At 39.0% G+C, this 14,679-nt stretch overlaps 1 protein-coding gene across 2 annotated transcripts in view; it reads left to right on the forward strand.

The window, feature by feature from the left end:
- The window catches only part of RBBP5 (RB binding protein 5, histone lysine methyltransferase complex subunit), a 58,564-nt gene that overhangs the window by 32,391 nt on the left and 11,494 nt on the right, over positions 1-14,679 (forward strand). For both annotated transcript variants that reach the window (XM_089681116.1, XM_089681117.1), the window contains exons 9-11: positions 514-585; positions 3,942-4,059; positions 6,498-6,567. In XM_089681116.1, the coding sequence (XP_089537242.1) occupies positions 514-585; positions 3,942-4,059; positions 6,498-6,567 (260 nt within the window). The remainder of the gene's footprint in view (positions 1-513; positions 586-3,941; positions 4,060-6,497; positions 6,568-14,679) is intronic.

Below are 14,679 nucleotides of genomic sequence, written 5' to 3' on the forward strand. Positions count from 1 at the left end.
GTACATGTATTTTCTCCATCTGCTCATCCCCCACAGTTATTACCTTTTGTATCACTTGGCCCTCGCCTTTTAAATTGTAAGCTCTAACGATCACTGCCCTCTGATTCCTCCTGTATTCAGTTGTATTGTAACTGTACTGTTTGCCCTCACATTGTAAAGCGCTGCGCAAATTGTTGGCGCGATATAAATCCTGTACAATAATAATTTGGAGCATAAATATTAGTGAAAGGTGTAACTATAGGTATTGTGTAGGAAAGAGAGGAAGGCACTTTAAGTAATGCCTTCTACATTTTTGAGAGGTGATGAGTCACCGAATCACTAGAATAGAGAAGTCTGGTTATTCTCATAGTGGTGGTTGGGTATACAGTGTGTTAGTGCTAACTGGTTATGTGGCTGTGAATAGGCAAAAGCCTTTTGACCGCTGCGAACATGGGGATGCAGAATCCACCATTCTATATTACATCTGGCAGCTACTATTTCTAAACATTTTTTCTTTTTTTTTTCTATTATAAGTGGCATCCTGTTCGACCAATAATTGCATCCATCTCCAGTGGAGTGGTTTCTATATGGGCTCAAAATCAAGTAGTAAGTGTTGTTTTGTGAATCTTCAAATTCTCTTTAGTTTACCTTTTACAGAAGGTATTATGTAGGTTTATTGCTTATATTCCTGTTATTGTGTAAGTTTGCTTATGTGCAGAAAGCTGCTATTTACTTAATTGTAGGTTCATTTTTTTAAGTATCTAAGGTCAAATTTAAAATCTTATATATTTTTTTACAATTAAAATACTAAACATGACATGCTGTTTCATGCAGTGGTTTTGCATAGAGCAGCCCTGATCCTCTACTTTTTGGGGTCCTGCTCTTAGCTTCTCCTCTTTGGCAAGTGCCCCTATAGAAAGCCACCTTCTCTGGGGACATTTTTGTGTTCTAAATCTAGATATCAGTCTAAAAACAGAGACAGCACGGATCGGCCCTGTCCCCTATTCCCTCGTCACAGAATTTGATTGACAGCTGCTCCCGCATAGAGTGCATTAAAGTAAAAAAAAACCTTAAGGCTTTAGAACCACTTTAATTTAAACATTGAATTTCAATTATTTCTTGCCTACTGTTTGTCTAAACAATCTTTAAGTTTGAAAATTTACTTTGTGAAGAGACCCACACATTTAGTTCCTTGAATGTGGTGAGAAGCATTGGCTATGCCCTGTGAATATGCAGTGATGTGGCACATCATATATAACAGAGCCTGCTGTCTGAATGACAGGGTTGCTGAGAGGAGGAGTTTCAGGAGCTAGTCATCAAGCCATTCCATTGTTAAAAAATAAGTGTCCCTTCAAAAAAAAAGGTTTTGACATAATAAAAATGTGTTGTCATTCCACACAACTCCAACATAATTTTCTAAAAATCTACTTGTAACTTGATTAGTTGCAGCTCCAACCAAATTTGTGCTTTCTCACTAAAAATTGGACAGGAACTTATCACTGCTTCTCTCAGCGAGATAGGAACATCTAGGTCATTTTGTAAAGCTCTCTGCTGTGGAGATTCCATATGATATTGGTGGTCCAGTTACTGCTCACACTGAACAGTCCATAATGTACAGTGGTTGTAAAAAGTTTACACATCCCTGTTAAAATGTCAGGTTTCAGTGATTGTAATAAAACGAGACAAAGATAAATAATTTCAGAGCTTATTCTACCTTTAATGTAAGGTATAAACTGTACAACTCAGTTGAACAACAAACTGAAATCTTTTAGGTGGAGGGAAGTAAAAATACAAAACTAAAATAATATGGTTGCATAAGTGTGCACATCCTTAAACTAGTACTTTGTTGAAGCACCTTTTGAATTTTTTACAGCGCTCAGTTTTTTTGGGTATGAGTCCATCAGCATGGCACATCTTGACTTGGCATAATTTGCCCACTCTCCCTTGCAAAAACACTCTGGTAGGAGGCCCAGGAGGAACCCACTGCTGACACAAAAACCTAAAAAAGCCACGTTGGAGTTTGCCAAAACTTATCTGCGGAAGCAAAATCCTTTTGGGAGAATGTGCTGTGGACAGATGAAACAAAATCTATAGCTTTTCTGGTAAAGCCCATCATTCTACTGTTTTCAGAAAAGCAATGAGGCCTTTAATGAAAAGAATACAGTCCCTACAGTCAAACATGGTGGAGGTTCACTGATGTTTTGGGGTTGCTTAAGGCACTGGATGTCTTGACCGTGTACATGGCATTATACAATCTGAAAGACTACCAAAGAATTCAGGGGTGCAGTGTAGGGCCCAGTGTCAAAGTTGGGTCTATGTCAGAGGTCATGGGTCTTACAGCAGGACAATGACCCAAAGCACACATCAAAAAGCAGCTAGAAATGGTTTCAGACAAAGCACTGGAGAGCACTGAACTGGCTAGCAATGAGTCCAGATCTCAATCCCGTAGAGAACCTGTGGAGAGATTTCAAAACAGCAGTTGGGAAAAGGAACCCTTCCAATCTGAGAGACCTGGAGCAGTTGGCGAAAGAAGAGTGCTCCAAAATTCCGCTAGAGAGGTGTAAGAAATTCACTGGTGGTTACAGGAAGTGATTGATTTCAGTTATTTTTTTCCAGATTGTTGTGATAGTGTAATTTTGTCCAGTCCATTTTTGGGGTTTTGCTTTGAGTGTGTCAGATTTGGCTTTTTGTTTCTCCACTTTTTTGTGTCATACCAATACAAACAAAAGACATAACCATGCCTAAACATTTGTAATTGCAACAATTGGTGCATTATCTGACAGAAATGCAGGGTTGCCAATATTTTTGTCCATGACTATATATGTTTGATAAATTGGCCAGTGTTGTAGTAAGGTTGTAGACTTTAGGGAGTTCGGAGGAAAAGCCCTATTTAGGGGGTATAGGTTTTTTATAATCTGTTCAAGAAATAGTTTTTCTGTTATCTTGAAAAGGCAGTTTTTCAGCTGGAGCGTCCCAGGCATAAGGAGCTATTGTATTTTATATATCCTTTTGCAGCGTTGGCTGTACAAGGAGTTGTTGGGTGTTTGAGGGCTTAGGTCATAGTGGCATGTCTTTTTTCCAAATCCTTCTTCTACAGAGAAGGAAACTGACGAACTACGTTTGAGTGCTCTGGTAGTCTCTTTGTAGGAGATTTAGTAAGTTTGTTGTGGTGTTGTATGTCTCACCGGCAGAGGTGGCTTTGACACTCTCTAGATCTACCAGCCTGAGATCCGCTCTGTTGGCTCGATTTCTTTTTTTTTTTTTTTTCCAGGTGTGCAGGGCCAGTTGAGGTAAGTAATTAGCATTTAGAGCTTCTGATGTACTCTGCATGCATACAAGTTTTAATAGGATTTTCCATTTATAAAAATATTTTCAAAGCAATGAAGATATGAAGCCCAAACTATTGTCTATTGTTTGTGTACTCCCCTTACTTGTAATGGAGGGAAACATACAGTACTACGTGTGTTAGAGTTTTCTGAAACGTGAATTCATTTCTAAAAACTGTAAGTTAAATTTGCTATTGCACATATATAAATTTACCTTGCTTTCGTTCAGTTTTTTTGTGAGAAATTGTTAGATTTTCTCACCATCCTTGTTGGATGCACCTATCCTTGGATGCCCTTCTATTTGGGAAGTACCTGTGATTTGCCTGATAAGGTGGTAGAAGTGTGTCCTTACAAAACGTGTGGAAATCTTTCAAATCAGTCAGGTCACTAGGACACCAATCATGGGAATTTTACACTGTAGTAATTACAAATACAGCTGTGTCACCCAAGTACAGCTACAATGTATAGTTTATTTTTGGTTTATCTTTGGAAACCGTTGATAGCAAGAAATATATTTTCTGATTGCTATGACAAATAGTTTCACATGTAAGTTTTGTAGTTACCCTTTTTGAGAAGAAAACAGATAACGTTTTTCCTGGTATGTAACATTTACTCTTCGGTTGTTTCTTTCTATAGGAAAACTGGAGTGCATTTGCTCCTGACTTCAAAGAGCTAGATGAGAATGTGGAGTATGAGGAACGTGAATCAGAGTTTGATATAGAAGATGAAGATAAGAGTGAACCTGAGCAAACAGGTAAAAAAAAAAAAAAAGATATATTAACCTCTAAACTTCAAGTGGACTTGCTGTTAGTAATGCTACACATCTTGTGACATGTGCATAAATGGTGATTGTTATACATTAAACCAAGAAAATTAGTATAATACTGCTGCAATTGAAAGATTAGAAGCAGTATGGTAACATGGTTTACACAGAGTTACAGGAAATTAATATTCCTTAAATAAAACTTAGATCTTGTTCGCACTATGGTGACCTTCGTTTTATCACACTGGGTGAACACAGGTCACCGATAGGACACACAGAAAACATTTGTTTTCTAGGTGTCCTGTTCACACTGTAGTACGTCCCGGAGGTTCATGCAGTGAACAGCGATAAATTGCAGGCATGCTCCATTTTATTGCAGTGCACAGGAAGGAATTGCATGGCACTGCACAGCATTGCAACACACCATGCTGCTGTTCAATGACCTAAATGAAGTGTCACTTTGTGCATTTCAGATAAAGTAACTTATTGAAGAGGGAACTGTGTGATGCGCTAAAACGCACTTCATACCAACAGTTGACTGTAGCAGAAACTGAGACCTGCTCAGACAATAAACTGTAACTGTAAAGTGTAGCTTAAGGCAATTATCCCTTTTTTTTCTTTTTTTAGCTTTGAATGTAGTTTAGAAGTATTAGTATCTCTGCAATGTTTTTATTGCTTCATACAAGGTAGAATATTCTTTTGCACCTCCCCAAAATAGATTAAATATCATTCCATTGCACTAAATATTTATACACTGTATAATCTAGCCTGTATACAGTAAATAGAACAGGGAACAATTGGAAAAGTAATTTGATCAAACTGGTTATAAAAAAATTATACCTAAATATATAAAGAACTATGACTTTTAATATCAAAACATGTTCTAGCATGTAAAAAATACATAACCTGCAAACATCCTCTCCCCACCACCAGCACCAAAAAAAAAAGTTGAAAAATGAAAATCTGCTACAGCAGGGACCTGCCTGAAAAGAAAAATATTATCAACAAATCAATTGAAATGTATAGCAGCTAAATTGTTAAATAAAGATTCAAAGAACTTTCATTATCCAAAAGTATTAGTGACTATGCCAATACTTCAAGTGGCTAGAATATACTACTGCTTTCCACCATATAACATGGTTACAACAAATAGATAATAGATGAATGTCATGAATAATAGCTATAAATGTGTAATGTATCCCTATATATAGATAATTTTATGTATAGTATTCAATATTTAAAAAAAAAATCCATCATAAGTTCAAGTAATAATACAGGCAATTAAAAAAAAAAAATAACAAACATGTTATACTTACCTGCCCTGTGCAATGCTTTTGCACAGAGCAGCCCCTTTCCTTCTCTTCTCGAGTCCCCTGTCAGTGCTCCTGATACTCTCCTTTCTGCCGTGTGCCCCCAGAGCAAGCAGCTTTCTGTGGGGGCACCCAAGCAGGCTCGCTCCCGAGTCACTGCTCTGCATGTCGATTCACACACACAATTGCAGCTCGGCCGTGCCCTCTTCCTTTCCTCATTGGCTCACTGGCTGTGTTTGACAGCAGCGGGAGCCACAGGTTCCCACTGCTGTCTCAACCAATGAGGAGGAAGAGTCCCCTGTGAGCCTTGGGTCTCGTGCACATCACTGGAACAAGATTTGGTTCAGGTGAGTACTGGGGGGGAGCTGGTGCACACAGAATTTTTTTTTACCTTCATGGTTAGAATGCATGAAGGTAAAAAACCTTGAGCCTTTACAACAACTTTAAAAGACCTGAGGTAAGTAAGGGGGTTATTTAGAAAGTTTACTTATGTCTTGTAAGCTATATCATTTTTTGATATTTAATAAAAGGTCATAGTTCTTTATAGATTTTTCTGCACAATGTTTTCATTTTGAGTTAAGCTTCCCATTGTTCTCCGTTCTATAGGTTTTTATTGGTCTGTCTGTCTGTGTCCGTGTTAGGGAGGTTTGCTCTTTTTCTTTTTCACCCTGGTGACCCATGTTACAGTGAAGGAAACTGTAAAATTTTGAGTGGCCACTAGAGCAAGAATTGCAGGGAAATCTTCCAATATGGACACATATTCTTTGAGTTGAATTCAGCTCACTTTTGAAACCATTTCTGTGTCTTCAGGTCTAAGTCTGTACCAGAGTGTTCATAATAAAATTACTGCTCTTTAGAGCGGTGTGCAATCCTTTTGTTAATTTGTTGCATTGGCCCTGTGTAATGCCCGGTGTCCAGTTTCATTTGGAATGGTTATGTAAGTGGCTTATCGCAGAAAGACAGGGTGGAATACAAAATCCTCCAGAATATGTGTCTCTTTTATGTGTTTTGGTTGTACTTTTTATCATTACATATTTTAATTCATTTAATGTACAGTATGTTTAGAAAACTTTCTTGTGCATTGTAAGTTGTTGTAACAGTCATTTTCCTAATGCTTAGGAGGAGATGCTGCTGAGGATGAGGAGGTAGATGTGACCAGCGTTGACCGAATTGCTGCTTTTTGCAGCAGGTATGTCATTGGTAATATTCCACACATTCTTTTATCTATTGCAAAGCAAATACCTTTCTACAGTAACTTGATTTAAGAAATACTAAGGGCGCCTACACGCTTCCCTATATCTTAAGCATAAAGTACAGGACGGGCAGAGTATTCATACACCATGGGTTATAGACGCATACCTTCAGGTGATTAGACACCGGCAAAGTTTTAAAGGACATGCCCCATGGGCGCCTCCTCAATAACCCTACCCCACTCCCATGGGTCCTCAGTTTTGTGCTAGTGTCTGAAGGTGATGGACCTTTTCTAATTCACAGAGAAAATCATCCTTGGCTTACACCTAGTTTATTATTTTTCTTCATTATTTTATATTTGAATTTCTCCACCAAGCCCTCACTGTCTTCTAATGCCAACATAGAAGTAATGTATCCGGATGGGCGCAACCTCAGTAAAACCTGGGAACCATATCTGGAACCCACACCATGGGGGACAGCCTGTAATATTGCTTCAGGATTCCTGAATAGGTGCAGACCTTGGCACTTGGTACAACATGTTGAGTCAGCCACAGGTAGCTGACTCACTGTGGAACCCAGTCCCTGAAGACTCCTTCAGGGGTATGCCGACCTTGACAGGAGAAGCCTTGACTTTTTATACAGTCAAGCATCGTGGACAGGTAACACAGGGCTACCCTGTAGCTTTGACCGTTACTGCAAAAACGGAGCTATGTTTAACCACTTACCTACTGGGCACTTCCACCCCCTTCCTGCCCAGGCCAATTTTGCACTTTGAATGACAATTGAGCGGTCATGCAACACTCTACCCATATGAAATTTTTATAATTTTTTTCACACAAATAGCGTTTTCTTTTGGTGGTATTTAATCGTCACTGGGATTTTTATTTTTTGCACTATAAACAATAAAAGAGCAAAAAAAAAAAAAAAAGGTTTCTATTATAAAATTTTGCAAATAGGTAATTTTTCTCCTTCACTGATGTGCATTGATGAAGCTGTACTGAGAGGCAGCACTGATAGGGAGGACTGATGGGCACTGATGAGGCAGCACTGATGAGGCACTGATGATGCTGCACTGATATGCAGCAATGATGGGTACTGATGGGCACTGATAGGCGGCACTGACTGCAAGCACTGACCGGCGACACTGCTGGGCACTGCTGGGTGACACTGATAACACTGTTCAACAAATTTTTATTTTTTGCCAGTTTTGGAAACAAAAGGATCCATTTCTTAATGAATTTCACATTCTGAGTTCAAATATAACAATGAAATTTGTCAATTGGTTCTAGTTTTTCTGTAAACGGAAAGTTTTCTACTATAGGCGTAATGACTACATAATGCACAATAATTATATAGATAGATGTCTTTCCACAAATATAAAGCAAGTGATATTGACAACATAACAAAGCCTAAATGGCATAATATATTGCATAGGATTACCAAGAAAAATTATAGCCATAAGCTAAGTTGAATCATTTTAATACTTAGGATTCTCACTAGTTTTGTCTTCAGTTTGTGTCGGTTTTGCTTCTCTTGGCTTTTCTCTTGTATTCGAGGAAAGGGCTATCTCTGGTGCTTTAGGAATTGGTAGCCCCTCTCCATGAGGAACTGGACGTATTGCCGATGGAATATTTGGATAGTGCACAGATAACTTTTTCTTCTTATTTAGCCCTTTTACAATTGGAGGCACCATACAAAAGTAACAATTACTAACATGATCTGTTGGCTCTCTCCAAATCATTGGCACAGCGAAAGGCATAGATGCCTTTTTTCCATTCAACCATTGCTCCAGTGCCGTCCCAGAAGAATTGCAGCATATATGTGGTGCCCAGCTCTTGTCCTGGTCTCCTATCTTGTAGCCAAAATACAAGTTGTAGGCTTTCTTAATCATTCCTGTTATCCTCCTTTTTTGTGAGATAAAAGTTATTTCACCGCAGATATAGCAGAAATTATCTGCTTTATTCACACAAGTTCGAGGCATTACTGAGTAGCCTATATAAGCATAAAAGGAAATGTAAAGACGCTGTCGAACTACAATCAGCTACAGATACTGCAGCTTTTATGCAGTGAAGTGATGCAATTAAAGGCTAATATTGCATCATCTCAGTATACATGCAATTTTCTATTGGTCACCAGTATCAATTGCGCAATATGCAGCTGAAGTTGCATCATAATTTTGAATGGCTTACGTCATTAGATGGGTGAATATATCATGGAAACTAGAGCCAATCAACATTTTTTAGGGTCATTTTCGTTTTCCGCACCCCAAAATTATGTAAGATTAGCTAATTTTATGCCCAAAACCTTTTACCTGTTGAACAGTGTAATCGGGGCACTGATAATCAGTGCTTCGATTATCAGTGCAGATCTCCCTTGTCACATTTTCCGGTTATCGGCAGTACTTTCCTCACGCTGTGATAGCTGCCAATAACCGGCAACTGTATCTACTTTGTGATCTGCTGTGTCATTGGACACAGCTGATCACGTGGTAAAAGGCCACTGTGATTGACCTTTTACCTCATCACATTATCAGCTGTGTCCGTAGGACACAGCGATCACTGTAAGCGCCAGGTGCGCGCTGCTAGGGGGCGTGCTGGGGGCTCGTGCTGGGAAGACGTCCATGAACGCCCTCCGAGAACTGGACAACTGTGCTGTAGCCGTCTTTCGGCTATAGCGCGGTTGGGAAGCAGTTAAATATATGCACCTCGCAGTGTAAACTTTTCAAACTTGGAACTAAAATTCAACCCCTCAGAGCTTAATCTCAGGTAGATGACCAGGTGTTACATCACACCACAGGTCACACACTTTACCTCAGAATCCTCCTAGGGCCCTTAAAAGTAAAGTTAGTAACACCTCATCTGGAATATGCAGTTCAGTTTTGGGCACCAATTCATAAAAAGAACATTGGGGAACTGGAGAAAGTGCAGAGAAGGGCAACCAAACTGATAAGAGACATGGAGGAGCTTAGCTATGAGGAAAGATTAGAGGAACTGAATTTATTCTCTCTTGAGGAGAAGAGATTAAGGGGGGATATGATCAACATGTATAAATACATCAGTGGTTCATATAGTGAACTTGGTGTAGAGTTATTCACCCTCAGGTCATCACAGAGGACAAGGGGGCACTCTTTACATCTGAAGAAAAAGAGATTTAATCTCCAAATACTGAAAGGTTTCTTCACAGTAAGAGCTGTGAAAATGTGGAATAGACTCCCTCAAGAGTTTGTTCTGGACAGCTCAGTGGATTGCTTTATCTCTCCTAGATGCACAGAATATAACTGGATACTAACATTTATAGGTAAAGTTGGTTAAGGGGAATATCCTCTTGAGGGATCAGGGAGGAATTTTATCCCTGCAGGAGCAAATTGGATCATGCTTTCCTGAGTTTTTTTGCCTTCCTCTGGATCAATTGTGGGTATAGGATTATAACTTTTCTTTTTTTTGCTTGAACTGGGTTATACTGTATAGAGGAAATAGATGGATGGATGGAGACCCCTGGAGGAAAAAGGGAGAGATCCATCCATCTATTTCCTCTATACAGTATACTGATAGATTGGAGAGACCCCAGGTGGAATAATACATTATTACAATGGTCCATTTTATATCTGGAGGAATTTTACAAAAGGAGGAATATGGTTACATCAGTCCTATGAGGACAACAAGTGGTTTTTGCCTATCATCTTAGGCAAAACACAAGGAGCTTCTTCAACCTCCACAGCCCCGAGTGATCCCTGTGTCAGCTCCTGAGAGGGGGAGGTTTATCTTGATTGATTCTTCTTTGACCTGCTGGACCACTCATTTACCACATGAGGGCGCCTGATCTCCATCTTTCCCAGCTATTTCCATGACCAGAAAGGAGAGGGGAATCTTCAGGATATATATTCACATGCGTATTACTTATACGCTTTCTGGTTAGTGCGCGTTCCTATCATTTGCACTGGGAATCAAGGAGCACCTTTTATTGGACTGTGTTTTATTAATATCATTCATGATTTACTAACAGCGCTGCATTTTGTATACATTATAATTTTGGGACTTTTTATGCGTTTTCCTTGAATGTTCAGCTGCTAAATTACTGAGAGCGCTTACTATATTTTGTACCATTTTCTTATACAAGGGGATTGCCTGATTGACTAGATAAAGTCAACCAGTTAATGTACGAGGGATATGCGATTTCCAATGCATTGCTATCAATTTCTTGGCTTAGAAAAGTACTAAATGCAAGTTTAGTGAATTTTAGGAAACTATCATCATCTATATAACCGAATAGGCAGCTCTGCAAAAGGGACTTTATTTCTGAATTTCTAGTGTATAGAGCAGCCCATTGAAATTTGTTTAAAGCAAAGGCCCTAAAGAATAAAACCGTGGCTGCTCAAAATTGATATATCACACAGTATTTGTGCAGCGATTTTTCAAAAGCAAATATTTTGGAAAAAATACACTTTTTTTAACTTTAATGCACTGAAACACAATATATTGCCCAATTGTTTGATACGATATAAAAGATGATGTTGTACCGAGTAAATAGATACCAGTCATGACATGCTTTAGCATTGTGCACACCCACACAATGGTTACAAGCTATGTACATTTTGACCAAATGACCCTTTTTTTAGAAAGTAGACACTCCAAGGTATTTGCTAATGGGCATGAGTATTTTTCAGATCTCATTTGTTGCTACACGTTTTTGGAACATTAAGAAAGAACCCGAAAAACGCATTTTGTCTTTTAAATTTTTTCTTTTCAAAACCCTGTGACTTAAATGATATCTGCAAAATACCATGCTTCTTAGCTAATTCCTTGGGGTGTCTGCTTTCCAAAAAGGGGTGGGGGGTGTTTGTACTATCCTAGCATTTCAGGGCCTCCAAAACCGTGATAGAGAGTGAAGAAGTGACATAAGGGAATGTGCCCTTTGAAAGCCTAAAGGTGTTCATATGTGGTTAGGCTGCCAAAAAGTCTATCACATGGGTACCCCCATACTCGAGAGAAGTAGCAGAATGTGTTTTGGGGTGTTATTCCACATATTCCCATGGCATGTGTGAGCAATATATCATCAAGTGAACTTTTTTTTTTTTGTCTTTCTTTCAAAAATTTGTGGCAAAAAATAAAATCTTCCATGGACTCAGCATGCCTCTCCGCAAATTCCTTGGGGAGTCTACAAAGGGGTCATTTGGGTTTTTTTTTTTTTTTTTTTGTACTGCCCTGGCATTTTACCACCTTAAGAAATGTGATAGGCCGTCAGAAAATATAAGCTGCATAAACTCTAATATATATACCATAGTTTGTAGACACTATAACTTCCACACAAACCAATTATTATACATGTATTGGATTTTTTTTTAACCAAAGACTAAATTTATGACTACATTTGAGTTTATTGGATTTTTATAGTAGAAAGTAGAACATATCTGTTTTTTTCCCCAATTTTTGGTCTTTTTTCGTTTATATCACAAAAAATGAAAAACCTAGTGGTGATCAAATACCACCAAAAAAAAGCTCTATTTATGTGAGGAAAAAAGAACATACAGTTCTCAACATAAATGAGTACATCCCAACAAATTTGTCCAAAAACCTTTACTTTCCTTCCAGAATCAACATTTTCTATGGGGCACTATACTACAAAATACTCCCAAAAATGCGGGCCATTGATAGCAAACAAGATTTGATTACAAGTGAGTCTAATTATTCATTAAACAGGTGTCCAGCAGACAGTTGATTATAAAAGGGAGTTACTTAACAAAGAAAACCCCTTCTCATTTCATACTTTCAGCAATGGCACCACATGCAAGAGAAATGTCACAAAGCCTGAGAGAAAATAATTTCTTTACACAAGAAAGGTGAAGGCTACAAGAAAATCAGCAAAACTTTACTCATCAGTCAGAATACTGTAGCAAAAGTGATACAAAAAATTTAACAAAGATGGAACTGCAATCATCTCAGAGACATCCAGGCTGTCCACAGAAGTTAACACCTTGACAGGAGCGTTTTCTGATGAGAAGCGTTGAATCGCCATACCAGTTCACTGCAGTTAGCTAAAGAAGTAGAAAACCAAATTGGGGTAATTGTTTCCTGTGACACAATACGGCGTACACTGCAGAGGAATGGCATGCATGGGTATCCTCCATGAAGGAAGCCTCTCCTAAAGCCCATGCACAAAAAAGCCCACCTAGAATCTGCCAGGACTCATGCTGAAAAGATGATGACTACTGGGACTTTGTACTCTGGAGTGATGATACCAAGATAAATGTTTTGGAACTTATTGCTTCAAAACTGTGTGGCATCACAAAGATGAGTACAAAAAAAATGCATGATGCCTATAGTGAAACATGGTGGTGGCAATGTACTTCTGTGGGACTGCAGAAGTGCTGCTCGTGTCGTAGAGCTGCATTTCATTGATGATATTATGAATTTACAGATGTACTGTTCTATATTGAAAGAGAAGATGCTACCATTACTCATTGCCCTTGGTCGTCGTGCAGTTTTTCAAAATGACAATGATCCAAAATACACATCTAAGGCCACTGTTGCATTTCTGAGGAAGAACAGGGTGAAAGTGATTCAGTGTCCAAGTATGTCTTCTGATCTGAACCCAATCGAACACCTATGGGGAATTCTGAAGAGACAAGTTGAGCATCACTCTCCATCCTGCATCCAGGCTCTAAAAGAGGTCGTTCCGGAAGAATGAAAAAAGATAGAGGTAGCAACATGTCGCCAACTTGTTCATTCCATGCCTAGAAGACTTGGTACTGTCCTACAGTTTTGTAAAAAATTTGGAAATTGTTCTTGTGTTCATTGAGATATTAATTAAAATCTTCCTGTTCCAAAAGGGGTGTTCTCATTTATGCTGAGCACTGTACATTTCTTTTGGGTACAGCATTGAATGACCACGCAATTACCAGCTGAAATACAGCCATGCCAGAATGCATAAAATGGCCTAGTCAGGAAGGGGAGAGAACCCTCCAAAGCTGAAGGGGTTAAAGAAAAAAAGCATTTTAACCACTTCCCGACCGTCCTATAGCAGATATACTGCTATAGGGCAGCAGGGGTGCGCAAAATTGCATATAATATATATAATTTTGTATTCCCTGGCAGGGGACGCACGTCAGTGCCCTACCCGCGCCGGTCATTACCGAAGATCTCCGATGGGGAGCAGGGCTGCTTTGTTTACTAACAGTCCTCCTCCCTGTTGGCTAGGGAAGACTGCTCGGGATGGCTGTGCACAGCACAGCCATCCAGAGCAGTGTGCTTCCAATGAAGCACCAACACACCGCCCCCGAGTAAAACACTCCCAACACACAGTTAACCCTTTCACCGCCCCTCATGTTACCCCCTTCCTGCCCAGTGCCATTAGTACAGTGTCAATGCTTTTCGTTAGCAGTGATCACTGTATTGGTGTCACTGGGGATGTCAGTGACACCAAGTCAGATGCCCGCCGCAGCCCTGCAGTCCCGCTATAAGTCGCTGATCGCCATAATTTCTGTAAATTTCACGTAAACCAATTAATTTACATGTATTGGGATTTTTTTTTTTATTTTCGCAAAGACGTAGCAGAATACATTTTGGCCTAAATTTATGACGAAATTAGATTTTTACATTTTTTTTTTTTTTACTGGACATGTTTAATAACAAAGTCAAAAATATTGTTTTTTTTTTCTATCAACATTTTTATAGTGCAAAAAAATAAAAACTGCACAGGCGATCAAATACCACCGAAAGAAAGCTCAATTCGCAGGAAAAAAAAATTTCCTTTGGGTGCAGCGTTGCATGACCATGCAATTGTCAGTTAAAGTAACGCAGCGCCTTAATGCAAAAAATGGCTTGGTCAGAAGGGGGGGGGGGGTAAATCTTCAGGAGGGCAAGTGGTTAAAAGACCTAAAAGGCTGTTTTGCAGATTTTCAGACAGGACTATGATATATTATTATGCATGACAGACTCCCTTGTCCTGCTGCTGCTGCTCACTTATGCTGGCCATACACAAACACATTTTTCAACCACAGTGATGGGAAAATTCGAAGGGGCAGAATAGAAAACTTTTCTCGATCAAATAACATTTCGGACATTGTATGTGGTTTTCATTCAGAAACTACATTCATTTTAAAATTGAATGTTAA

This window comes from Staurois parvus, unplaced genomic scaffold (assembly GCF_062004578.1).
Source record: "Staurois parvus isolate SC_StPar_1 unplaced genomic scaffold, SC_StPar_1.0 ptg000261l, whole genome shotgun sequence".
NCBI lineage: Eukaryota > Metazoa > Chordata > Amphibia > Anura > Ranidae > Staurois > Staurois parvus.